The sequence below is a fragment of the Oncorhynchus kisutch genome, unplaced genomic scaffold, assembly GCF_002021735.2.
Source record: "Oncorhynchus kisutch isolate 150728-3 unplaced genomic scaffold, Okis_V2 scaffold1525, whole genome shotgun sequence".
Lineage (NCBI taxonomy): Eukaryota > Metazoa > Chordata > Actinopteri > Salmoniformes > Salmonidae > Oncorhynchus > Oncorhynchus kisutch.
The window spans coordinates 1910-28645 of record NW_022263470.1 but is presented as its reverse complement, the minus strand read 5'-3'; the positions used below and the strand labels follow the sequence as shown (position 1 = coordinate 28645).

Genomic DNA, 26736 nt, shown 5'->3' with positions numbered 1-26736 from the left:
GCCATGATGTCAAAATAAAGGCAGCATGGTGCATCTTCCAGAAACATACAACATATTTTTCCCGTAAAATATACGTTTGAATTTTCAAACTAGTTTTCATTGGGGAGGCACGTAAAGCATTTTTATCAAAACGAATCACTTTTGCATGTGAAAACACAGAATCCTACTCATAATTATGTCACTTTTTTTAGATGACTTCACCGTGGGATTTGAACGGGGCACCTGGCTCACGCCCAGGAGGCAGCTCGGTTCCAAAACGAATGCAATCAACTTTCACTCGAATCGAATCGAATCAATGGCCTTAAAATTCACAATCAGATGACTACAGTAATGGCACCTCCACACTCTTAGAACATTTAATTGTGTAGGATGTCATGTGAAATCTCTAATAAGTGTAATGCACGTTTCTTTTGTCATTGATAGGCTTTACACGTACCTGCGTATTCCACGTTCTTCTACGGATGCCCTCCATTTATTTATAACATTTAACATACACTGATTATTCATTTATTCTCCATTCCTCTGCGCCACCACCTCCAGCACAGTAGGTGTCAGCATTCACCTCAAACGCTTGTTTGCGGACCACCATTATACCAAAGAAGAAGAAGAAGAAGAAGAAGAAGAAGAAGAAGAAGAAGAAGAACTCAGTGCAAACCAATAATGTATAACATCCTGGAATGTAATTCTATCTATTGGCCATTGAGAGCACACCCCAGTAGGAGCAGTCCTCCACAGGAATGAATGGAATTCTACAGTATTTCAATTAATTGTTTCAAGGACAAAATGACATGTATTTAAGTACTTATTTTGTAATGTTGGGGACAGTAACATTAGCTATATCTAAAAAGTATACTTGTTTTACTTGTAATGTTTATATCTTTTTTGTCATGTTTTATTGGTATGTTTAGCTCACATAATAGTAATGTAAACGTATGCATTAAGGTGTATGTAATATAATGAATGTGGCAAAAACGAATGTAGACATTAATACATGCATATCTATAGCTTCCTAAATTTTTACAACGTTGGGGGAGTGCCAAGATGGAGGCACGGTGGCTTCAACACAGCGCCCCCTAAAAGTAATCTAGTTGTATACATAAATTATTGGTGCAAACTCATCCCAAACCCAGCGCATGCAGTCACATGAGAACGCGCCATGGCTTCAGTTACCTCAACCAGTCGCTCAACTCGCTCCTCCCGACGAAGCGGCGCCGGCCCGTCCAGCTCCAGCCCAACCCGGCTCTCCAGAAGCCAGGAGAAAGAGGAGCTTAGCCACCTGAACGACCGCCTGGCCGCCTACATAGAGCGGGTCCGCCAGCTGGAGAATGACAAGTCCTCAATGCTGCTTCTCCTGGAGGAGAAAGAGGAGTCCACGACCCGGGAGACGGCCAACGTTCGGCGGCTGTACGAGACCGAGTTGGCCGACGCGAGGAAGAGCTTGGACGTGCTGGCTAACGACAGGGCCCGGCTGCAGATAGAGATGGGTCATCTTTCTGAAGAGCATAGCAACCTACAAACCAGGTAACGTTAGATATAATAACCTACAAACCAATCTATGTTTGTACTGTGTATTCGCGCTGTTGTCATTGAGTGTTGAGATCCATAGTTTAAAAAAAATAAAAATAGCATAAATGGTTAGTTTGCAATTAGGCCTAAATTGTTGCAGTAAAAAGTTGTATATTTTGGGATAGGGTACGAAAGTTGAACTAAGCTAATGATGCATTTCTAAGTTAAATTCTTCAAAAATCAATGTCTAGCCTTTATCATTAATTAAACAATCGCAAATTCTCCATTTAAATAATACTAATTAGGTGGGTGCTTATTTGTCCTATTTCACCTATGTATAAATGTGTATTATACACGTGTGAATTGTTAGTGTTTTTGGCATATCCCAACTCCCCTTAGACACTCTTGGAGTATGGGGTTCCCCATTTATGATCATATTGTTTGTCTTTGCAAGACATGATCTACAGATAGTAATGATTACCTTTTGAGGAAGAGACCTCAGATAGATTTGGTTTGTCATCTTTCTTTCCTAATAAGAAGCATGAGAATATCCTCCTGTTATTATTATCCTTCTGCTATCTCTTGTTTGAATAACCACAATATCATTATAGTAACCTAATATCATAATAGTAGCCTAATATCAATAGAACCATATGCCGTGTATTAACATCCACAATTAAAGTAACAATTGAATTATACCCAGAATAAAAAACGATCTCTAAAATCACTCCCTTCAGGAAGTGAAGCATATAAGCACTTGACTTCTGTCATCTCTATTCTATCCTAACAGGAACCATAGTAACCATCAGACTTCTGTCATCTCTATTCTATCCTAACAGGAACCATAGTAACCATCAGACTTCTGTCATCTCTATTCTATCCTAACAGGAACCATAGTAACCATCAGACTTCTGTCATCTCTAGCTTACCCTACAAGTAACCATAGCAACCACCTGTCTTCTGTCATCTCTTTTCCTCCCACCAGGTGTTTGTGTAGTAATAATGGCAAAGAGTCGGAGCTAAGATTTAAAGGGCGACTGAACTCAGTGATTCCCTTTGTTTTTCAGTTGCTCATTTAAAGGCCTAATGCAGTCAAATGTGATTTTCCTGAGTTTTATTTACATTTTCACACTGAGGTTGGACTAATACTGTGAATTTGTGAAAATGATAATGTACTTTTAGTGTAAAAGCTGTTTGAAAGACCACCTGAAATGTCGGCCTGTTTTGGTGGGATGAGGGTTTTGTCCGTGGTTACATCACCATGCTGTGAATTAGTTAATATACCAATCAGAAAGAGTTCCAAGCCTCTCTGCCAGTTTTGTCAGTTTTCCCCTCCCCATTCAGACCACTCTGACAGTCCTAGCAAAATTCTTGCTTGAGAAATTACTCTTTGCTAAGAAGCTATTTTAAATATATATTTATTTTTTATTTTTTACTGTTTTCAAATAAAATGTTCACAGTAAGGTGCTTAATTGTTACCCAGAAATGATTTGATATTGAGGTAAAAATGGCACCCGTGGACTTGTTAAAAAAAAATATATATATATAAGAAAAATTTGATTTCAGTCTTGGGGGTGTGGTTTGATAACACGCCCACATCGAACCACGCCCACAAGACTGAAATCTTGTTTTTCTTAAAAGGTCCAAGGGAGCTGTTTTTCTCTGAAATATTTTCTCTTTTTATTTGTCGCTTTTGACACACCGTAGCAACAACAGAGCCACTAGCTTACCACCTCCCCAAAATAGTCACAATTGATCTAAGATGAATCAAGAAATCTGTAATTAATTTTGATGTTTTTGCAGAGGACATTTTTTGTTGTGCAATTTTACATCCTAGCTAGGTGTTTGGTGCAGTATTTCTCAAGTTCAAAAATGTGCATGAAAACTAGCATTGCAATGCAGATGAATATCCTGTCTGCTGCTGCACACACAGAGCTGTTTATTTGGTATTTTATTCGGATCCCCATTTCACTGTTGCAAAAGCAGCAGCTACTCTTCCTGGGGTCCATACAGAACATGAATAAACAACAGCTGCACAGGACTGATTCGTTCCAACCTTAATCAGCAAGCTGACAAACAATTGTAAATAAAGCATAAGCTACACGCTGTTTATCAGCGCTCAAAATCACTAGCAGGCTAAGTTCCATCTGTGTTTGTCAATGAAGCTAGCTAGCAGGCACATTGAGCAGGAAAGCCACGTTAGATAAATCAGCCTATCAAATCAATGGCGGGTGTGACGTGTGTGCCTCGGTGCCGTTATGGTTTTTTCAACTTTCTCTCTATTAGTATGCGTCTTTCTGGCACTGTTTCATAGTGAATCATGTAAAGCGGCAGGTAGCCTAGTGGTTAGAGTGTTGGACTAGTAACCGAAAGGTTGCAAGATCAAATCCCAGAGCTGACAAGGAATAACAAATATTTTGTTCTGCCCCTGAACAGGCAGTTAACCCACTGTTCCTAGGCTGTCATTGAAAATAAGAATTTGTTCTTAACTGACTTGCCTAGTTAAATAAAGGAAAAATAAATAACAAAGCAAGTCATGGCAGGATACAAGATGCTCACTACTGGGTTCAGAATGTTGACAAGTGGCAGTTGGGATATAAGATGCTCACTACTGGGTTCAGAATGTTGACAAGTGGCAGTTGGGATACAAGATGCTCACTACTGGGTTCAGAATGTTGACAAGTGGCAGTTGGGATACAAGATGCTCACTACTGGGTTCAGAATGTTGACAAGTGGCAGTTGGGATACAAGATGCTCACTACTGGGTTCAGAATGTTGACAAGTGGCAGTTGGGATACAAGATGCTCACTACTGGGTTCAGAATGTTGACAAGTGGCAGTTGGGATACAAGATGCTCACTACTGGGTTCAGAATGTTGACAAGTGGCAGTTGGGATACAAGATGCTCACTACTGGGTTCAGAATGTTGACAAGTGGCAGTTGGGATACAAGATGCTCACTACTGGGTTCAGAATGTTGGAATGTTGACAAGTGGCAGTTGGGATACAAGATGCTCACTACTGGGTTCAGAATGTTGGAATGTTGACAAGTGGCAGTTGGGATACAAGATGCTCACTACTGGGTTCAGAATGTTGGAATGTTGACAAGTGGCAGTTGGGATACAAGATGCTCACTACTGGGTTCAGAATGTTGGAATGTTGACAAGTGGCAGTTGGGATACAAGATGCTCACTACTGGGTTCAGAATGTTGGAATGTTGACAAGTGGCAGTTGGGATACAAGTGCACACATCATCTCCAGTCAATTCTCAGACTGGTTGACTTGGGCAAGAGGTCAACTGCTTGAGTTCCTGCACCTCAAATAGAATATTAGCTCCAAAGTATTATGGAGTTCCTGCACCTAAATATAAACAGTACCTGCACCCAAAAGGAGTAGGCTACCGGCACCTATCAGTCCAAGTCAACCACTACGCAGACTATAGTGATCCCTATCAAACACCTCAGCAAGTGGCCACTTCATAAAGGGCTTCTGGGCCAAGTTTTCTTTCAACATAATAATGGTCAAGTTCATTTTGCTTGGCCCGGTGCCCCCAGGTAGGCAGAGTTTGCTCATTTTAGACCATTCCATTGGTTCTTAATGTGAAATCTCCACCCACCCGGGGCATCGGTCCCTGGCGCCATGCAAAACCAACTCCACCATTTGGCAATGTGTTGTCTTATGTAAACAAGTCCGAGGTGCAAGTCTCTAACTCTACGTGTTCTTCGGTATGATTAGACCGAGCGCAATCTGCACAGCTGTTTCTCGGTGCATGACAATTCGCCATAGGTGCTACAATCCCTTTATAGTGGGCATGATCGAAATCAAAACCCAACCCCAAATAACTCGTTAGACAAATATCCCACTACTTTGTTTTGGAATAATACTGATTTTATGCCCAAGTGTCAATTTTGACATTGGAATAAATGTTTGACTAATGCCACATTTCAACCAGAGAAGTTGGTTCTTGCATTCATTTGCACTTTAACTTCAGTCATGTTCATAATAGAACGCTAGGATGGATAGACAACAATGCAACGTCACATACTCTAGGTGCAATACACATGAAGACCACTAGATGGGGACCTAGTCCCACTAACAGGTAGTCCCTGTAACACCATAGTTGGCTAACCTGAATTTTGTAGTCATGAAAGGTTGCCAGTTCGTATCCTGAGCTGACTAAATGAAAAATTTGTCGATCTGCCCTTGAGCAAAGCACTTAACCCAAAATGCTCCTGTAAGTCACTCTGGATAAGAGCATCTGCTAAATTACTCAAATTTAAATGTGATCTCTTTTTCCTCCCACCAGGAACAATGGAAGCCATATCTTCTCATCTCTTGTCATCTCTTCACTCCTTCCAGGAATCATACTAACCTCCCTGACCTCTCACTTCTTTCTATCACTTTTCCCTTCTTCCTGGAACCATAGTAACCACCTGTCTTCTCTCTGCTCTCCTCCTTCTAGGAACCATAGTAACCACCTGTCTTCTCTCTGCCCTCCTCCTTCCAGGAACCATAGTAACCACCTGTCCTCTCTTTTTCATCCTACCAGGAACCAGAAGAAGGAAGCAGAGTGTAACATGGCCATGGGTCAATGGAGGAACTTGGAGGCGGTCCTCAACTCTAAAGACGCAGAGCTGGCCAATCAACTGGCAGATAACAGAAGACAAGCGGATGACGTCACTGACCTACAGGCCCAGGTGGCCAATGTAAGGACTAGACTGCCATCTATAGGCCTTCTAGTGAGGTTAATTTAATGTTTTGTTTAAAGTTAAATACAATTAAACCAATACCACATACAGATGTTTTTGCAGCATTTTGACAGTGTTATGCATCAGGTTCTGTGTCGGCTGTGAACGCAGCTCTGAGAAGGAGTGGTTGACAACGCAAAAGGCATTAAACAGCATCAGACAAAACAAAGTATATTCTGCCTAGAGATGCGCTGATTCAACCTTTTGATTCTCATGTTATTTAAAAAAAAAAATCATAGTCTAAAGCTAACTAGTTCGGTTAGCCATAGGTTTAAGCTGGTACTAGTGTAGGGTGGCTAACATTAGCTTGCGAGCATCTACAGAGAAGACGCTTATGGGCTGTTATGAGACGTGGCTAGGTAATTTGAGGGGAGTTGCTTCGTTTTGGCTAAATGTTAAGTCCTTGAATTCAAAAGGTGATCTCTTTGACTCCTTGTCTCAGTTGGAGTGTGCGCTGGCGGAGACTAAGACCCAGCTGAACTCTGAGATGTTGAGGAGGGTGGACCTGGAGAACCAGGTGCAGACGCTACGGGAACAGCTGGAGTTCCAGAGACACATTGGCGAACAGGTAACACACACACACTTGAAACCGGACACACACACACTTGAAACCGGACACACACACACTTGTAACCGGACACACACACACTTGTAACCGGACACACACACACTTGTAACCGGACACACACACACTTGTAACCGGACACACACACACTTGTAACCGGACACACACACACTTGTAACCGGACACACACACACTTGTAACCCGGACACACACACACTTGTAACCCGGACACACACACACTTGTAACCCGGACACACACACACTTGTAACCCGGACACACACACACTTGTAACCCGGACACACACACACTTGTAACCCGGACACACACACACTTGTAACCCGGACACACACACACTTGTAACCCGGACACACACACACTTGTAACCCGGACACACACACACTTGTAACCCGGACACACACACACTTGTAACCCGGACACACACACACTTGTAACCCGGACACACACACACTTGTAACCCGGACACACACACACTTGTAACCCGGACACACACACACTTGTAACCCGGACACACACACACTTGTAACCCGGACACACACACACTTGTAACCCGGACACACACACACTTGTAACCCGGACACACACACACTTGTAACCCGGACACACACACACTTGTAACCCGGACACACACACACTTGTAACCCGGACACACACACACTTGTAACCCGGACACACACACACTTGTAACCCGGACACACACACACTTGTAACCCGGACACACACACACTTGTAACCCGGACACACACACACTTGTAACCCGGACACACACACACTTGTAACCCGGACACACACACACTTGTAACCCGGACACACACACACTTGTAACCCGGACACACACACACACTTGAAACCCAGACACACACACACTTGAAACCGGACACACACACACTTGAAACCGGACACACACACACTTGAAACCGGACACACACACTGCAGTAACTGCTGCCATAAGAAAGGCCCACTATTGCCACAGAAGCGACACAGAAGTCAGATTGATTGGTTGTTGAAGTGGGTAACTATTTACAAATACTAATAATAGTAAGATATCAAACTCAATGTTGTCTCTGCCTGTTTTTCTAGGAGGTGTGGGGTATCCACAGCATGCAGGAGGGAAGGGGTTAATGAAGTTGCTAGGGGTAGGAGGGTGAGAAGAAATGGTTAAGAGCTGGGGATTGAATTGGAATGTGGCCCATGTCGTTTCCTCCATGTTGAGTAGAAGGGGTGGTGGTGGTGGGAATAGGGTCTGGGAGAGGACTAGGGGTTCGATTGGAATGTGACCCATGTCGTCTTCCTGCGGTAGACGTGTGTCTCTGTTCATGTCTGTGTGTGTGTGCGCACGTACGCGTGTGTGTAGGAGGTCAGGGAGATCCGGAGCAGACATGAGAGTCGCCTGGTGGAGGTGGATTCTGGGAGACAGAAAGAATTTGAGAGTAAGTTGGCTGAGGCCATGCAGCAGCTACGGCAGGAGCACGACGGACAAATCCAGCAGTATAAAGAGGATCTGGAGAAGAATTTCAATGCCAAGGTACACACTCTCTTTCACTCTCTCTCTCCCTCACTCCCTCCCTGCCTCTCTCCCTCCCTCACTCCCTCCCTCCCTCTCTGCCTCCCTGCCTCTGCCTCCCTGCCTCTCTGCCACCCTCCCTCTCTGCCACCCTCCCTCTCTGCCTCCCTCCCTCTCTGCCTCCCTCCCTCTCTGCCTCCCTGCCTCTCTGCCTCCCTGCCTCCCTGCCTCTCTGCCTCCCTCCCTCTCTGCCTCTCTGCCTCCCTCCCTCTCTGCCTCCCTGCCTCTCTGCCTCCCTGCCTCCCTGCCTCTCTGCCTCCCTCCCTCTCTGCCTCTCTGCCTCCCTCCCTCTCTGCCTCCCTGCCTCTGCCTCCCTGCCTCTCTGCCACCCTCCCTCTCTGCCACCCTCCCTCTCTGCCTCCCTCCCTCTCTGCCTCCCTGCCTCTCTGCCTCCCTGCCTCTCTGCCTCCCTGCCTCTCTGCCTCCCTCCCTCTCTGCCTCTCTGCCTCCCTCCCTCTCTGCCTCCCTGCCTCTGCCACCCTGACTATTTTTATTTTTTAAATATATACTTCCCCCTAGTTGGAGTAAACTAATGGACAACAACAGTTAGGCTTCTACTTCCAGCGTATTGTTTTTGGGTTAAGTGCTTTGCTCAAGGGCAGATGGTTTTAGTCCCACCCAGCAATCCTCAACCCATCCCATCTATCTGAAGACCATTCCGTTGTGATTTCTATATGCCATGTATTGTTCAACTATGCTGTGATGTTTAACTAAGTTCTGAACCTATGTACATTTTACAGACACAGTATATGTTGGATTATGTTGAGGTTTGTGTGTATGTACAGTACCAGTCAAAAGGTTTTATTTTTTACTATTTTCTACATTGTAGGATAATAGTGAAGACATCAACACTATGAAATAACACACATGGAGTTATGTAGAAACCAGAAAAGTGTTAATCAAGATATGTGATATTCTTCAAAGTAGCCACCCTTTGGCTTGATGACTGCTTTGCACACTCTTGGCATTCTCTCAACCAGCTTCACCTAGAATAATTTTCCAACAGTATTGAAGGAGTTCCCACATGCTGAGCACTTGTTGGCTACTTTTCCTTCACTCTGCGGTCCAACTCATCCCAAACATCTCAATTTGGTTGGGGAATTGTGGAGACCAGATCACCTGATGCAGCACACCATCACTCTCCTTCTTGGTCAAATAGCTCTTACACAGTCTGGAGGTGTGTTGGGTCATTGTCCTGTTGAAAAACAAATGATAGTCCCACTAAGCGCAAACCAGATGGGATGGCGTATCACTGCAGAATGCTGTAATAGCCATGCTGGTTAAGTGTGCCTTGAATTCTAAATAAATTGCAGTGTCACCAGAAAAGCACCATCACAGCTCCTCCTCCTCCATGCTTCACGGTGGAAACCACACATGCAGAAATAATCAGCTCACCTACTCTGCGGCGGTTGGAACCCAAAATCTCAAATTTGGACTCCTCAGACCAAAGGACAGATTTCCACCGGTTTAATATCCATTGCTCCTGTTTCTTGGCCCGAGCAAGTCTCTTATTATTGGTGTCCTTTTAGTAGTGGTTTCTTTGCAGCAATTTGACCTTGAAGGTCTGATTCATGCAGTCTCCTCTGAACAGTTGATGTTGAGATGTGTCTGTTTCTTGAACTCTGTGAAGCATTGGACTGCAATTTGAGGCTGGTAACTGTAATGGACATCCTCTGCAGTAGAGGTAACTCTGGGTCTTCCATTCCTGTGGCGGTCTTCATGAAAGCCAGTTTCATCAAAGTGCTTGATGGTTCTTGCGACTGCACTTGAAGAAACTTTCAAAGTTCTTTCAATTTTCCTCTGACTGATGTCTTAAAGTAATGATGGACATTTCTCTTTCCTTATTTGAGCTGTTCTTGCCATAATATAGTCTTACCAAATAGGTCTACCTTCTGTATACCAAACCTACCTTGTCACAACACAACTGATTCGCTCAAACGCATGAAGAAGGAAATAAATTCCACTTTTGAACTTTTAACAAGGCACACCTGTTAATTGAAATGCATTCCTGGTGACTACCTCATGAAGCTGGTCCTGAGTGGCGCAGCAGTCTAAGGCATTACATCGTTGTGCTAGAGGAATCAATACAGACCTGGGTTCGATCCCGGGCTGTATCACAACCAGCCGTAATCGGGAGACCCATAGGGCGGCGCACAATTGGCCCAGCGTTGTCTGGGTTAGGGAAGGGTTTGGCCGAGGGGGCTTTACAAGTAGGCCGTCATTGTTAATAAGAATTTGTTCTTAACTGACTTGCCTAGTTAAAACATAAAATAAAGCTGGTTGAGAGAATGCCAAGAGTGTGCAAAGCTGTCATCAAGCCATAGGGTGGCTACTTTGAAGAATATCAAATATATTTTGATTTAACACTTTTCTATTGGTTACTAAATGCTTCCATATGTGTTTCATTATTTTGATGTCTTTACTGTTTATTCTACAATGTAGAAAACAGTCAAAAATAAAGAAAAACCCTTGAATGAATAGCTGTGTCCAAACTTTTGACTGGCACTGTGTTGCTGGTGTATAACTGTATGTGTTTCTCTCAGAGAGAGCTGTGTGTCAGGGATTCTCTGTGTGTGTCGTGCACACTGTTAGAGCAGGAGTGCATGATGACGGAAGAGAAAAGAGGAGTGAGAAAGATGCCAGTGCAGATTAGGGAGAGCTTTGTCCAGCTGATCAAGGTATTCTCACCGGTCCAGCCCGTGTTAGGTAGAAGTGTCCTCATATTCTAGCCAATAGCAAACACTTGAGGTACACCTTATTTGGCTTGCTCTGTAAAATGGAACCAACCGACTTGTCCCAAAAGTGCAAACCCAGTTCACCATATGTACTGGTCAAATCAAGTTCACCTCAAGTATTCAACATGTATGCAGTTGACTCTGGTATGTTATGTATCTCCACACATTAACACATTGCTTTTCCTTTGGTGTGTACGTAACATGGGTGTGTGTTTTGACAGCTGGAGAACGCCCATCAGACGGCGCTGAAGAGTAGTGACTTTGCCTCGTCCACCAGAGAGGAGCTGTCTGCCACCAAGCTCCGCATCGAGACCCTCTCCTCACAACTCAATCACTTCCAAAAACAGGTACTTGCTGTATGTGTGTAGGGCTAAGGTTGCCCATAGATGCTGTTCTTGGGTCAGTTTTGCATTTCCCCCACTATGGTTATGCTTAAGATTGGGGAAGTGAAGCTGATCCTAGATCTGTAGCTAGGGAACACTTCACCCCGGCGGTGTGTCTGAGTGACATTCCAGAAACCTGTACCTACCAGGCTGCTGCTAGGGCTTTATTATAGTACCGGAATATTTGACTGGTTTCAGACTGAAAAACAACAGACTAGAGATGTATGTACAGTCGTGGCCAAAGGTTTTGATGATGGCAATTTGCGTATACTCCAGAATGTTATGAAGAGTGGTCAGATGAATTGCAATCAATTGCAAAGTCCCTCTCTGCAATTGCAATCAATTGCAAAGTCCCTCTTTGCCATGCAAATTAACTGAATCCCCAAAAAACATTTCCACTGCATTTCAGCCCTGCCACAAAAGGACTAGCTGACATCATGTCAGTGATTCTCTCGTTAACACAGGTGTGAATGTTGACGAGGACAAGGTTGGAGATCACTGTCATGCTGATTGACTTTGAATAATAGACTGGAAGCTTCAAAAGGAGGGTGGTGCTTGGAATCATTGTTCTTCCTCTGTCAACCATGGTTACCTGCAAGGAAACCAGTGTCGCCATCATTGCTTTGCACAAAAAGTGCTTCACATACAAGGATATTGCTGCCAGTAAGATTGCACCTAAATCGACCATTTATCGGATCATCAAGAACTTCAAGGAGAGCGGTTGAATTGTTGTGAAGAAGGCTTTAGGGCACCTAAGAAAGTCCAGCAAGCGCCAGGACCGTCTCCTAAAGTTGATTCAGCTGCGGGATCGGGGCACCACCAGTACAAAGCTTGAATGGCAGCAGGCAGGTGTGAGTGCATCTGCACGCACAGTGAGGCGAATACTTTTGGAGGATGGCCTGGTGTCAAGAAGGGCAGCCTAGAAGCCACCTCTCTCCAGGAAAAACATCAGGGACAGACTGATATTCTACAAAAGGTACAGGGATTGGACTGCTGAGGACTGGGGTAAAGTTATTTTCTGATGAATCCCCATTCTGATTATTTGGGGCATCCGTAAAAAAGCTTGTCCGGAGAAGACAAGGAGAGCGCTACCATCAGTCCTGTGTCATGCCAACAGTAAAGCATCCTGAGACCATTCATGTGTGGGGTTGCTTCTCAGACAAGGGAGTGTGCTCACTCAAAATTTTGCCTCCGAACACAGGCATGAATAAAGATTGCTACCAACACATCCTCCGAGAGGAACTTCTCCCAACCATCCAGGAACAGTTTGGTGACGAACAATGCCTTTTCCAGCATGATGGAGCACATTGCCATAAGGCAAAAGTGATAACTAAGTGGCTCGGGGAACAAAACATCGATATTTTGGGTCCATGGCCAGGAAACTCCCCAGACCTTAATCCCAGTGAGAACTTGTGGTCAATCCTCAAGAGGCGGGTGGACAAACAAAAACCCACACATTCTGACAAACTCCAGGCATTGATTATGCAAGAATGGGCTGCCAACAGTCAGGATGTGGCCCAGAAGTTAATTGACAGCATGCCAGGGCTGATTGCAGAGGTCTTGAAAAAGAAGGGCCAACACTGCAAAAATTGATGTAATTGTCAATAAAAGCCTTTGAGACTTATGAAATGCTTGTAATTATACTTCAGTATTCCATAGTAACATCTGACAGAAATATCTAAAGACACTGAAGCAGCAAACCTTGTGTAAATTAATAATGGTGTCATTCTTTAAACTTTTGGCCATGACTGTATGTTGACTGGTGTCAGGGAGTCTGAAAGTTGTCTGTGTGGAAGACTTTCTCACAACCCCTATTTCTCTCTGATTCTTCTCTCTGTCTCCTCCCCTCAGAACGGGGCCTTAGAGGGGCGAGTGCGGGAGCTGGAGCGGACCCTGGACCGGGAGCGCGAGGTGTGGCAGCAGCGACTGAGCCACAAGGACGAGGAGATGTCGGCCATGCGGGCCCAGATGCAGAGCCAGCTGGAGGACTACGAGCAGCTGCTGGATGTCAAGCTGGCCCTGGACATGGAGATCAACGCCTACCGCAAGATGCTGGAGGGAGAGGAGCAGAGGTACGTACACCTCAGACCTGGTTCAAATACGTTTTGAAATGGGGAATTCTACTAAATCAAATCTGAGTAAAGCAAATCTATTCTGAATTATTCAAATCTTTGGGGCAACCTTAATTTCAACCCAGGTTTGGCACACACACACACACACACACACACACACACACACACACACACACACACGGTTACAAGGTCCTTTCACCAAACATAAAAAACTAAGGGGACCAAGACACTCTTCATGTAATTAGTTAAAAAGCCTTTATTTAAACTGGCCTTCATCAGGGAGTAACAACAAACCATCTTCTTAACCCTGATTTGAAGAGGAAGTGGTTACAGAATAGTCATTGGTGGACACAACATAGTAAACGGCATTTCCATTTTAGTCATTTAGCAGAGCTCTTATCCAGAGTGACTTACAGTAGTGAGTGCTTACATTTTCATATTTGTTCGTACTGGTCATCTGTGGGAATCGAACCCACAACCCTGGTGTTGCATGTGCCATGCTCTACCATCTGAGCCACACAGCAGTAGGATATATATATATATATATTCAAAATTGTGATGTAGATATATTATCCAAAATGCATGTTAAGGTTAGAAGTATTAGAAAAGACAAAGTAGTCGTGGTCTTGAATAGGGGAGGGTACATTTAGTGAGAACAAGGGAGTCATACATAAAACAAGTCACTAGATGGCAGCAAAGATGGAGCACAGTAGATAAAACAGAGAAACCAGGGTTTCCCAAACATCTCCCTGACGTTGTTCTGTGTTTCCAGACTCCACCTCTCCCCGAGCCCCTCCCAGCATGGGGCCGTGGCACGCACACACGCACACGGCCCCCGCCGAGTTGTCCGCGGGAAGAAACGCAAGAACGAAGGTGGCACGGGGTCCTCGCCAGCCTACAAGGTCTCGCAGCACGCCAAGGCCCACAGTCACATGATGGTGTCGGAGATAGACCTGAAGGGGAACTACGTCATGCTGAAGAACAACTCTGAGAAGGTACCTACCTACTGCCTTGCTCTGACCAATTAGGAGAGTCTGTGAACTTACCACCCACTCTGACCAATTAAAGATGGAATCCGCAGTAGGGAGAAACTGTGCCACTGGCCGCCCCACCAGCATTGTTGTTGCTGAGCTGAGGAGCGTTGTGCAGCATGGTTATGAAATGCAGTACATATTGTGTTCTTCTATTGTGCAGCATGGTTATGAAATGCAGTACATATTGTGTTCTTCTATTGTGCAACATGGTTATGAAATGCAGTACATATTGTGCTCTTCTATCGTGCAGCATGGTTATGAAATGCAGTACATATTGTGTTCTTCTATCGTGCAGTGCGATGATGTCAGAGATGGAAATAAGTGTTTGTAATTTCTTTGTTGTAATATCACAAAAGGACAAGGCAGTTTGACCATTAATAAGGATTCAATCTTGAAGTACCTACCGCCTGGCTTCGACCAATCAAGTGTTGAGTGAATCTGAAGCTCTACGTCTCTACTTAGTGTACTACTTTGAGACTAAAGTCACCCAGGCCACTGGTTAACCAGTAGAGTACTAGATGAGGGATAGGGTGTCATTGAGAGTCTCTTTAAGTCCAGTGTTTTGTGTTTACGAACCTGTGTTTTGTGTCATTGCAATGCAAATGTATCCTGACAACGATTCCAGTCTCTGAAACTGTGTGAAAGATCTGGGTTGTGTTCAGTAGGGTGAAGCGTTTTTAAACCGGAGGTGCTACTTGAACTTGTCCAATTTAGAAAAGAGACCATTGTTTTCCATTGCAAAACATTTTGCTCCAGTACACCCAGCTGAACATGCCGCTGTCCCCAATCTGAATTTCAACTGGGTTGTATTCATTCGGGCTCACCGCTGTAAATGTTTTGTAACAGAACAAGCAGTCCTTATTGGAAATGCCTAATGAATAAGACCTGGCTGTTTTTTTCTGCTGTTCCAGGAGCAGCCACTAGGGGGCTGGGTGGTGAGGAGCAGTCACCTGGACTCTCCTGAACTGTTCTTCCAGATCCCCCCTTCCTACATACTGGCTGGGGGCAACACCCTCACTGTGAGTACACGCATGCACCTAATACACACATGTACGTATTGGGGGAAACTAATCAGGCCTCCATATACAATGGTCCTCATCTCCAAAACTGAAATAACATTTAAAACATGCATTGTTGCCAGCTGACCGTGTGGGACTGTGATTGTGTGTGTCAGATCTGGGGTTCGGAGGCAGGCGTAGAGGCCTCTCCAGGTGACCTGGTCATGAAGAACCAGAGGAACTGGGGTCCGGTCAACAACGTGATTGTCACCCTACTGAACCCAGATGAAGAGGTGACCCATTCTTACTGGCCACCACGACCCAGTCTACTGGCCCAATCTACTTAATACATTTCTACATTTTTGTGCACCAGGGGAAATCAAGTTAATTTCATTCATATCCTTGTACACGGGTGACTATATAGTTCATTTGATTTCTATCCTTGTGCACTTGTCTAATAGCCATCTTGCAAAGATCTTTAAGCTCCTAAGCTCGCAGAGATGTCTGTTGCATTTCAGGTTGTCTTCAATGCAGCTGTGCTGCGTAGATGGATCTGGGGCCATATGTATCAAACCTCTCAGCCTTTTACATCACAATGAATAAGATGACATGGACAGGGGGGACCTGATCCTAGATCAGCACTCCTACTCTGAGACGCTTGATATCTCACAAGACCCAGAGAAGTGTTTTGTGTCTCACGAACCACACAAATGATTTAAGCACCCTGCAAATAAGATCAACTGGAATGCAACCATTAGTGTAAGGAATTTGCAGCAGAGTGAAGTTTTCTCTAGGATGTTTAGATCTAGGATCAGCTTCCCCTCCACCAGTTCAAATCTTAACCGTTAGTGGGGGAAATGGAAAACTGACAAAAAATCAACGTCTAGGGGGAAACCTCACCCTACTCCAATCAGTACAGCTGTGAGCGGATGTTTGATGTTCATTGGCTGTCATCATCACTAGGAGACCGCAGAGCTGCGTGTGCAGGAGAGAGGAGAGGACGACTCCGATGTGGAGGTTGATGAAGAGTTTATGGAAGGGAGTGATGTTCACTACCTCAGGAGACAGGTACACACACACACACCCCAGGAGATGTGTAGATCCACACTGATCTGTCCACGCATGCATGCATCCCTCCCTCCCTCAGAACACGCTGCTCCTCAGCAGACAGGTAAATGCTGTACCCAGGCCTGTACCCAGGGGAAACTGATCAGTACTGTGTTTTTGATCTCCATTCCCCTTGATGGAAAAGCCCAAGAGAAGGAAAAGGAAGTGCTGTCTGGTGTTGTGAACAGCCTGTCTCATGACACAGACCGATGGAGGTGAGGTGACTGTCTACAGCGCGGCTGTTGACTCCCTGGATGTGTCTCAAATCGCCCCCTATTCCCTATATAGTGCACTATAAAGATGAGGGGGCCATTTGGGTCGAAGCCCCTGTTTGTCTAATCCCTACTACAGCTCTTAATGCTCCATAACCTAACCTGTAGGGTGCCATAGCAAGTCCCATTTGGCATTCTATTCCCTCTATATGACACTTGTTATGGCTTTTGTGGGGTCCAACATTCTTAAATAGCCATTTCTTTTAGACACAAATGCAGGTACTGGAGGTTCCAACTCATTTCCCATTTATCCAGAAATCCAATCAATATGTGTGAGTTCCTGATTGCAATGATCTTCACATGTAGTACACACAAGGTCTGGCTCTTTCACACAGTTCCAGGATTGGGTAATGAAGACATTGCAGGTATTTTGATGATGGCAAAATTATCTTAAAAAATGGCACTAAAATGATCAGAAGCCAAACAAAATGACATGGTTGGAAACTCTGCTTGGCGTCTATCAGCCTATTCCAATGACTGAATGGCACCATACACATTTCTAATACATAATCCATAATCATTTCAAAATGTTCTTTTAATATCAAAATGGTTCTTAAAGCACTAGTTTTGAACAGAGCCTGTGGGCTTAAGTACGGCCTAGGGTGCATCCGAAATGAAGTGGCCTGCAACACCTCATTGCAAATGGTTGCTGTTCCTCCCGTGTGATGACACAGCTTGCTCAGCTTGCTGTGTGTTCCTCACCCCTGCATGAACCATGCTTGCTGTGTGCTGGCCAACGCACACATTATGAGTCTAATTGTTTGTGTGAGGTGTGTGGGTGATCATTGCTGTACTAATTGTATGTTTGAGTGTTTGCACGAGGCATGTGTCAAGAGGCTGAGCGTGTGTATCTCTTCACTGACACTGTTGTATGTTTTCCAGGCTCCGGGGGGAACAAACGAGAGTTGCTCTGTTATGTAACTCCACCTTCCTCCTTTCACAATTCTGACCTGAGAACGCTGCATCCGACCCGGGAATTCCCAGGAATACCACTGGAACGGCTACAATGACATCCTATCCCCTACATAGTGCGTTACTTTGCCATGAACCACAGCGTGGGCACTGCACAGGGAAGTGGGTGTCATTTGACACTGGCCATGTCACCAATGGTATTATTTATGTGCCCTGTGGGAGCTTGATGGTGATTTGGGAGCACTGCTACACAAATGTGTGTGATTTCAATGCAGATTTTTCCTAAACTAATGCAAGAGTTTGGCTGGTTGTATAGTTGCCTGTACCTGGAAAAATAGTGGGTAGCCCTTTAAAATTGCAGATCTGTTAGTGCTGTCTAGTCAACTCCTATGGTCATTTGTCTAAACAGCACAGACAGATCTGGGACCAGGCTTGTATTCTTTAAGCAGCGACATGGCGTTTGTCCTGCTATTCTGGCGTTCCTAACACATCTCTCCTCCCGCTTGCTGCGAGTGACATTCATATGCGCCTTACTGTCTTTAATGCCACATCATTCAATTGTCAAAGTTTTTAAGAAAATCTGTTTCATTTGTCATACAGTATGAATATGCCTTGTGTCCTGACTGTTTCAAATCCTGTTTGGGAAAGTGACCGATTGTTCCACTTGTATGGTGTTACAGTATGTTAGTACTATAACTAACTGTAAGATGAATGTTTTCTGGTGTTTTTACCCTTTAACCTGCAGCACCTTTTGCCATTGAGAGAGGAAGTATGTGGACAGGATGCTTTTCCTGTGTTTGACAGGATGCTTTTCCTGTGTTTGACAGGATGCTTTTCCTGTGTTTGACAGGATGCTTTTCCTGTGTTTCACAGGATGCTTTGCCTGTGTTTCACAGGATGCTTTGCCTGTGTTTCACAGGATGCTTTGCCTGTGTTTCACAGGATGCTTTGCCTGTGTTTCACAGGATGCTTTGCCTGTGTTTCACAGGATGCTTTGCCTGTGTTTCACAGGATGCTTTGCCTGTGTTTCACAGGATGCTTTGCCTGTGTTTCACAGGATGCTTTGCCTGTGTTTGACAGGATGCTTTGCCTGTGTTTGACAGGATGCTTTGGTGGCTTTGCAATATTGTTTCTTATTTTATTTCTGAAACTTTATTTTCTTTCTATTTATAAAAACAACTAACTGTAACATCCTCTGAACGTCCGATTGACGTCCGTAGAAACTCAATGTTGGCTTGTCCTTATGCACCAAAATACTTATGATTTCAATAAAGATTTTTCCTTAACTAATGTCAGTGTTTGGTTTATTGTTGGTGTGGTTTGGTATAGCCTGTGCCTGGAAAGACCATGGATAACCCTTTACATAAAATGGTTCTCTTATACCTCTGTAGTAATGCTGAAGTTACTCTAGTGATATTACAACAGTAATTAGCCACAGTGTTTGTAGTGACAAACTTAGTATAAAGTGGAACTAAAGATTTGTATAAACACCACAGATCATCAAAGCAACATTTCTGACTTTGTGGTCCTCAGGAAAGATTGTTTTCAAATGTCACTTAAAGAGACATTACACTTTCAAGTCAAAGTTTGTCAGACGTTTTCAAACCTCAAAGTAGTCTGATGTAAAAATGTAGCCACATCCCACAACATTGGTTGTTAAGCAGGAAACCAGGAAATTAGACAGTGTTCATCATTGAGGAATATAGCTCCAAATATCTAACAAAACTTTTGAGTGAAATGTCCTTTAAAGATGTTTGCACGTCTAACTATGGTGGTTATTTGCAGGTGTAACAAATCGTGTTTAGTGAACGATAACTAGTCATTCTAAACAAGAGTCCAAGAGGTTTTTTTTCTTCATAGTCTGGGAACAGGGTTGGAAAAAACTCTGGGCCCAACATCAACTGGGAGTGGGACATCAATTTCATTGTCATTAATCTCATCACTCTTTTACAAAACAGTCTTTAGAAAATAGTTATGTTCAACTGAGTAAGTCTCAAAGGCTGGTGTCTATAAATATATAAAAAGTATTCTCCGCAGAGAAAGGTTTGGTCCTCTGAAGGTTCCTTGGTAGAACATTTTCATTGCTGTCTCCTTGATCCAAGTCTTTGTTAAAAAAGTGTAGAGACGGGGCCTTATTCTAAAGAAATGAACCTTGTATCCTTGTTGAAGCAGCATGAGGACTAGGCCCAGTCCCATTACAGCAACACCACTGTATCCTTAGTGAGATCTGGCCTGGTTTCAATCCAGCTACACCACAGTCTCCTTGCTCATGTCATTGTCTCCTTGCTGAGCGTACAGTGGATACTGGGACCAGTCCCACTCCAGCTACACCAAAGTATCCTTGCCCAGGAAACCATATACATTAAAACCAGTATGGTGATAGCGCTGACGTCATCCACGTGTTCCTATGAAAGCTCCCGATGGCGCATGGAATTATTTGAATTTGAAGCGGACCATATTGCTGAATGGCGCCAAAGAATCACTAAGGATCATGGTGAAAGTGGCAGTAACTAGCGAAGGATCACGGTCGATGTAGTCGTTTTCATCCTGCCTGAGAGAGCCTGCTCGTAGCTTTATGGTCCCTGATTGGTCTGAGTCAGCACCTGATCCTGTGTGATGACAAATGTAGCAGTCAGAATGGATCACTATTTAATACAATTTCTCGATTTGTAGCGAACTTTTAAATAATTCACCATCGGGATTGAAATTGATCATAATAAACACATTTTGGAGTCCAAAACGGGCGTAAAAATATATATGTTTGGCCGTTCTGGCGATGGTTGACATAGGCTTTTTAGGGCAGACCAGGGCTTTTGGCACCACTAGGTTGCTATGCAGTAGCCAACCAGCAGAGCTTGTGACTTCACGCTCCAGACCGGACACTGGGGACCTGTTAAATGTGACACTAGAAATGTGACACTAGACCCCGTCCCATTCTGGCAACATCACAGTCTTCTTGCCAAAGTATCGTGGACACTGCACCCAGTTCCACTCCATCTACACCACAGTCTCCTTTCTGGTGGCCTTGCTAAGGAAGCTGAGGTTCAGTGTGTGGTGTGTGTGCATGGTTCGTGCTGGTCGGGGGATCTGTAGCCTAACTCTCTGGTCTGTCTGTTTCCACGTCCTGAACAGGTGGATGTGGTAGCGCAGCGACACCTGGTGGTGGAAGAGAGCAGTTGATTTTTACCAGACAGTGGCTTAAAGGGACGTTTTTTTAAATATTCAACTTCATGTTCACTCCAGCACCACCCCAACATCAACATATGTGAAAACAGAGCATTTCTATGTTTTGTATTAATAAAGATAGAGGAAGATAAGTGTTTCCAATGACATCAACCACTTGGTAGGCAATGCCTACTCATAATTGGTTAAAATCACATGATGCACACAGATGTCATTGGAAACGTTTATCTTCCTCTATCTTTTTTACTACAAAACATAGAAACGCACCATTTTCACACATGTTGATGTTGCGGTGGTGCTGGAGATGATGTGTATGACAAGGGAAAACTGTGACATTTCTCTTTAAGTCAAGGATGTTTGTAGTGGCTGTTCTAAAAAAACAGAACCATGGATTACAATCTCTCCTGGTGCATAGACTACCTTCAGGGTGAGGAACCATCTAACATTAAGTTGTAAAATACTTAACTTCCCCTTTAATTTAAACACTTATGCAAACTGTGTTTGTTTACTTCCCCAACCAGGGCCATGTTGATTAGGCACCAAACTGAAGAAAACGGACAGCAAAGATGGTGGATAATGAAGACGTCGCAAAAAGTCAGTTAATCTTTGCTTCCTGTCTGTGTAAGTAGGCGGTCCCTCTCTCGCTTAAGCATGCTTTCCACGTGAGCGTACATAGGTAAGCATGCTCAAAGATGCTCACTTGAGAGAGGGAACGTCCACGTCCACGTACACATTAAAAAGGTTTTAAATGGGAAACTGCCCAATAACAGCTGGCTTTGGTTTACAGTATCATCTCTGACAGATAGTAATGAATGGAAGTCTATGGGATCAGCTAGCTTTAGCACAATCAGCTAGCTGATCCCATAGACTTTGTCATTGCGCTTAACGCTAGTTAGCATTGGTGTAACTACCTCTAGCTTTCTTTAAACTGGCCACAGAGACTTAAAAATGTGTCCATGAGTTCAGCTGACTCTGGGGAAGTAGAAACAATCTTGCATTAACCCTTTAATAATTATAGTTTTATTAGTCATTCTATTTACTTTGTTCCACCATTACACTATATACCAGTGGAGGCTGGTGGAAGGAGCTATAGGAGGACGGGCTCATTGTAATGGCTGCAACGGAATAAATGGAACGGAGTCAAACATGGTTTCTGTGTGTTTGATACTGTTCCGTTTATTCCATTCCAGCCTGTCCTCCTATAGCTCCTCCCACCAGCCTCCACTGCGATACACAATCCCAATGTAACCCCAACCCACAACAGCCCCAACAACTCACCACAGTCCAGAAGCAGTAGATGGTGAAGAGAGCCAGGGTGAGCACCATGAGTCCAACAGCCTCCATACTGTTACTGAAATACAGGTCCATGGCACCCTGCACACACAGCCATCCTGATAGGCTAGCCAGCGGCGTGATGAACAGGAAGCAGATGACGTCACCGCAGAGCGTCCGTCTCTGGTGCTGCATGGCTGGTGAGCCCAGCCACTGAGGAAGGGAGGGAGGGAGATAGGGGACGGGGGAGGTGGGGGATGTACTGTGATTAGAATGGATAGAATGACGGTAATATCAGTTCAATTCAAAATGACATTAAGCATCGCATGACTTCATTCACTGACACAGAGAGGAGGCCAGGGAACATAAAGTTAGAGTGGGTAGACCAGACAACAGAACAATCTAAATCACTGTTATGTACAAGTACAGTATCTACACTAGATGGTGTTGGCTTTTGGCTTTTGGCTTTTGGATGAGTATCGAAAATCACATTTCACTTTAGAATTTGAGACTTTAAAATGTTAACCACTGAATATTGAACGCTGTGGTGATGGACCAGGCCATATCTCCATTCATCTGTCAGATCAGCTGTTGTTTTGTCTCCTACTCTGTGTGTGTGTGTGTGTGTGTGTGTGTGTGTGTGTGTGTGTGTGTGTGTGTGTGTGTGTGTGTGTGTGTGTGTGTGTGTGTGTGTGTGTGTGTGTGTGTGTGTGTGTGTGTGTGTGTCTCGTACATTAGCTCCCTCCATACAACACATGGTTCTTAACAGATTACCCGGTGCCAGTGGCCAACACACATGCGATAGGCTGGGAGGAGACCATTAATACAAGACGACGTAATGTCCTGTCCTGAGGAATCTCATAGAGATGCATTACAAAGCTCATATCTTTGCAATGGCTGCTTCTGTTTCAGCATGGGCAGTGCCATTGAGGGCAATGCTGTCTCCATTTAAAGTAGACAATCTCCTCTTTTTCTACTTCTGAGAGGGAATTGCCAGTTTCTAAATAAACGCACTACTGTGCTGGAGTGTGTATAATCTGGAAGTATAGGCTAAAGCCAAGGTTGGTTATTCACTGCCACCTGCCATTATGGAATGTTTTCTCAGGAATATATTTCATTGGCTGACCCCTTCTGCTGACCTGGATGAAATTCTGGGATCCTTCCTTAAGCCATTGCAAGTCCCACCCAGTTGACTACTTCACAATGATGAAAGCCCTTGATATCACTGTGCCCATGCTAAAACAGTGTTTGGGCCAAGTGAACCATCTATCAAACTCTATGGAGCAGCTGCAGCTCAGCTACAGCTAGTGACAGGAAACACCATCTAATCTGTTTCTCAGGCTAAGTGGCTTTACTGGTAAAAGCAGTCAGTGACATCAGACACTCCAATGTGAATCGAGCTAGGGGCTCTGTTCAGGAGGGTGAATTGTTACACAATGACCAGATAGAAATGTATTGAATAGAATAGATAGGGTTATGTGGACTGTAGTATAGGGAATCGTTGCAGTTCTACACATGATATATATCTATCTGCAACCTGAATAATGTTTGTTTTCTTCTGTTCTATGAAGACTATCGTTGAGACAGCAGTTTGTATATTCCTTAATGGGTTTGTGGCACGCCTTGGTCTTAGTATTTTGTGTTTTCTTTAATTATTTGGTCAGGCCAGGGTGTGACATGGGTTATTGTGGTGTGTTTTTGTCTTAGGGGTTTTGTGGGGTGTCTAAGTAGTCTAGGGCTGCCTGAGGCGGTTCTCAATCAGAGTCAGGTGATTATCGTTGTCTCTGATTGGGAACTATATTTAGGCAGCCATATTCTGTGAGTGTTTTCGTGGGTGATTGTTCCTGTCTTTGTGTTTGCACCAGATAGGGCTGTTTCGGTTTTCATTATTTCATTTCGTTAGTTCTGTAGTTTCTGCATGTATAGTTTTTCCTTCATTAAAATATATCATGAATCATCATCACGCTGCTTTTTGGTCCGATCCTTGTTCTACCTCTTCGTCAGAGGAGGAGATAGAAGAGAGCCGTTACAGTTTGAAATTAAGTGACAGGCGGGTTGGGGTAAATTCCATTTCAATTGAGTCAATTCAGGAAGTGAATTGAAAGTGACCTCAGTCCTGATAAATTGAGACTGCATAATATAGTTGATGTACAGTACATACGGAAAGTACTTTTCCCACATTTTGTTACTTTACAGTCTTATTCTGAAACGTATAAAATTGTTTTTCCCCCTCATCAATCTTCACACTAAACCCCATAATAACAAAGAAGAAAGTGTTTTTTCGAATTTTTAGCAAAGTTAATAAAATAAACAAACTGAAAATATCACATTTACATAAATATTCTGACCCTTTACTCATTACTTTGTTGAAGCACCTTTGGCAGCGTCGCTGCACAGCTATTTTCAGGTCTCTGCAGAGATGTTTGATCGGGTTCAAATCCGGGCTCTGGCTGGACCACTCAAGGACATTCAGAGACTTGTCCTGAAGCTACTCCTGCTTTGTCTTGACTGTGTGCTTAGGGTCGTTGTCCTATTGGAAGGTGAACCTTCACCCCCTTCTGAGGTCCTGAGCTCTCTGGAACAAGTTTTCATCAAGGTTCTTTCTGTACTTTGCTCTGTTCAGCTTTCCCTCGATCCTGATAACTCTCCCAGTCCCTGCCTCTAAAAATATCCCCACAGCATGATGCTGCCACAACCATGCTTCACCGTAGTGATGTGTCTGTGCCTTCATGCATGTGAGCGCATATGTCTCCGTCTCACCTAACGCCACAGTAAAATGTCCATGAAGTACAGATCTAGGATCAGCTTCCCCTCCCTTAATCCTAACGTTAACCAATAGTGAGGGGAAATGATAAACTGACCCAAGATCAGCGTCCAGGGGTAACTTCACCCTACTCTTTCTCCCCTACCTCAGTGAGTGGCTTGGGCAGTCTCTCCAGGGCGTACTGGTGGTGGCAGAGTTCACAGCGGCTGCTGTTGGAGGCAGTGAGCCAGTGTTCCAGGCAGCCTCGGTGGACCATGGCCAGCGTCCCTGCACACTCACAGGGGGAGAGCAGCTCCCCGACACCCCCTCCCTCGTGGCAGATACGACAGAAGGGCTCCTCACTGCTAAGACTGCAGGACAACAAAGAGACAAAGTCAACACAGGGCAAAACAGAGAGTCCAGGGATGAGTCCCTAATGGCACACTATTCCCTTTATATGACACCACAGGGCTCTGGTCTAAAGTAGTGCACTATATAGGGAATAAGGAGACATTTGGGACCCAGACAAGGAGGATGTAAGAGAGAGTCAATGGATGTTATTGTACATAATTTAAATCCCCTTATTAAAGGATTCTTCTATGAATAACCTCACATACAACTTCTCTAACCCCCCTCCTTCTTGTACCATGTGTTCTTATCCCCTCTCTTCCTCACTGTGTTTCACTCTCTCCCCCTTGCCTCCCGATGTGGGTGTTTCTGTGTGTGTGTGTGTGTGTTCTGTCTGTTGTCTGTTTGTTTCCTGACCCACCTGTTGGTGCTGGGGCTGTGAGTCATTGAGGGGGAGTGGCCATAGCAGTCCATCACTTCCTGGGGACAGGGGTCAGACTCCTCCCCTCGTTCCTCCTCAGGCAAGACCTTTATTTCCCCTACAGGACTGCATACCTGCGGGCCCAGGAGCTGCTCTGGGGTCATGGCTGCTACAGAGGGGGCCATTCAATCAGACTGGTGTGGAGTTCTGCTACACATTTGGACAATAATATATTAGCATTATATAATATCAGTGTACACTGTGATCATATATCTTGCAATGGTATTTGTTGGCAGGAGAATCAGTTCAAAACAATGAAGCCATGTGGCTAAATCCAGGAGTTTGACCATCCAACTATTTGACTGTGAGGTTGATTATGGCAAAATCAACTCCCAATTTGAATTGAATTATGTCAGGAATACGCTCCCATATACAGTAAGTAGCTTTGACATAGCCACTACCAATGACCTCTAGCCATTTACACTAATACATAAGACTATTATGGAAGGTCTATGTTCAGTATAGTCAATCCCAGTCTCTGGCCAGACTGAGGGCACTCTGCACGCTACAGCGGCTGTGAGAAGAGAGATGAATCACAACTGAAATAACACATCCTCTCTAGGTCCCTTATTTGATTATACGTCCTTCTGTATAAGAGACACTGTTAATTAATGGAATGTAGTTACTACCATGTCAGATATAAAGATGAATTTGTTATTATATCTGAACTGCACATAATGCTTTATGGTAGGGAAACATGTTGACACCAATCAAACTGTAATACCTATTGAAGCAAGAATCTTTAGTTGCTACATCCATTTTTGGATTTATAAACACTTATAAATGCTTCATGAGC

At 44.2% G+C, this 26736-nt stretch overlaps 2 protein-coding genes across 12 annotated transcripts; one reads left to right on the top strand and one right to left on the bottom strand.

Moving 5' to 3' along the window:
* Positions 1-619: 619 nt before the first annotated feature.
* LOC109884220 (lamin-L(III)) lies at positions 620-19203 on the top strand. Of its 10 annotated transcripts, none has more exons than XM_031818628.1 (13): positions 620-754; positions 1131-1521; positions 6054-6210; positions 6695-6820; positions 8191-8361; positions 10944-11078; positions 11357-11482; positions 13370-13590; positions 14363-14585; positions 15536-15643; positions 15799-15915; positions 16586-16690; positions 17884-19158. In XM_031818628.1, the coding sequence occupies exons 2-13, from the start codon at positions 1157-1159 to the stop codon at positions 17920-17922; spliced, it is 1893 nt and encodes a 630-aa protein (XP_031674488.1). In that variant the 5' UTR covers positions 620-754; positions 1131-1156; the 3' UTR covers positions 17923-19158. The 10 variants fall into 10 exon arrangements, with proteins under 10 accessions (XP_031674488.1, XP_031674489.1, XP_031674495.1 ...); XM_031818629.1 differs by having other exon boundaries at positions 620-790; XM_031818630.1 differs by lacking the exon at positions 620-754 and adding an exon at positions 16875-16944 and having other exon boundaries at positions 809-1521; positions 17884-19203.
* Positions 19191-26514, bottom strand: LOC116366526 (E3 ubiquitin-protein ligase MARCH3-like). Of its 2 annotated transcripts, none has more exons than XM_031818637.1 (4): positions 25881-26492; positions 25278-25482; positions 22375-22581; positions 19191-21069 (listed from the first exon to the last, which is right to left on the bottom strand). In XM_031818637.1, the coding sequence occupies exons 1-4, from the start codon at positions 26063-26065 to the stop codon at positions 20911-20913; spliced, it is 756 nt and encodes a 251-aa protein (XP_031674497.1). In that variant the 5' UTR covers positions 26066-26492; the 3' UTR covers positions 19191-20910. The 2 variants fall into 2 exon arrangements, with proteins under 2 accessions (XP_031674497.1, XP_031674498.1); XM_031818638.1 differs by lacking the exon at positions 19191-21069 and adding an exon at positions 21223-22068 and having other exon boundaries at positions 25881-26514.
* Positions 26515-26736: the final 222 nt, after the last annotated feature.

What these genes read in the sequence shown, in the direction of transcription:
- LOC116366526 (XM_031818637.1), bottom strand. Translation starts at nt 26,065, where the DNA reads ATGGCCCCCTCTGTAGCAGCCATGACCCCAGAGCAGCTCCTGGGCCCG. An exon ending in CACAGCCCCAGCACCAACAG is followed by an intron (nt 25,483 to 25,880) that starts GTGGGTCAGGAA and finishes GTTGTCCTGCAG; the next exon opens with TCTTAGCAGTGAGGAGCCCT. An exon ending in TGCCCAAGCCACTCACTGAG is followed by an intron (nt 22,582 to 25,277) that starts GTAGGGGAGAAA and finishes TCCCTTCCTCAG; the next exon opens with TGGCTGGGCTCACCAGCCAT.
- LOC109884220 (XM_031818630.1), top strand. Translation starts at nt 1,157, where the DNA reads ATGGCTTCAGTTACCTCAACCAGTCGCTCAACTCGCTCCTCCCGACGA. An exon ending in CATAGCAACCTACAAACCAG is followed by an intron (nt 1,522 to 6,053) that starts GTAACGTTAGAT and finishes TCATCCTACCAG; the next exon opens with GAACCAGAAGAAGGAAGCAG. An exon ending in GCTTTGTCCAGCTGATCAAG is followed by an intron (nt 11,079 to 11,356) that starts GTATTCTCACCG and finishes GTGTTTTGACAG; the next exon opens with CTGGAGAACGCCCATCAGAC.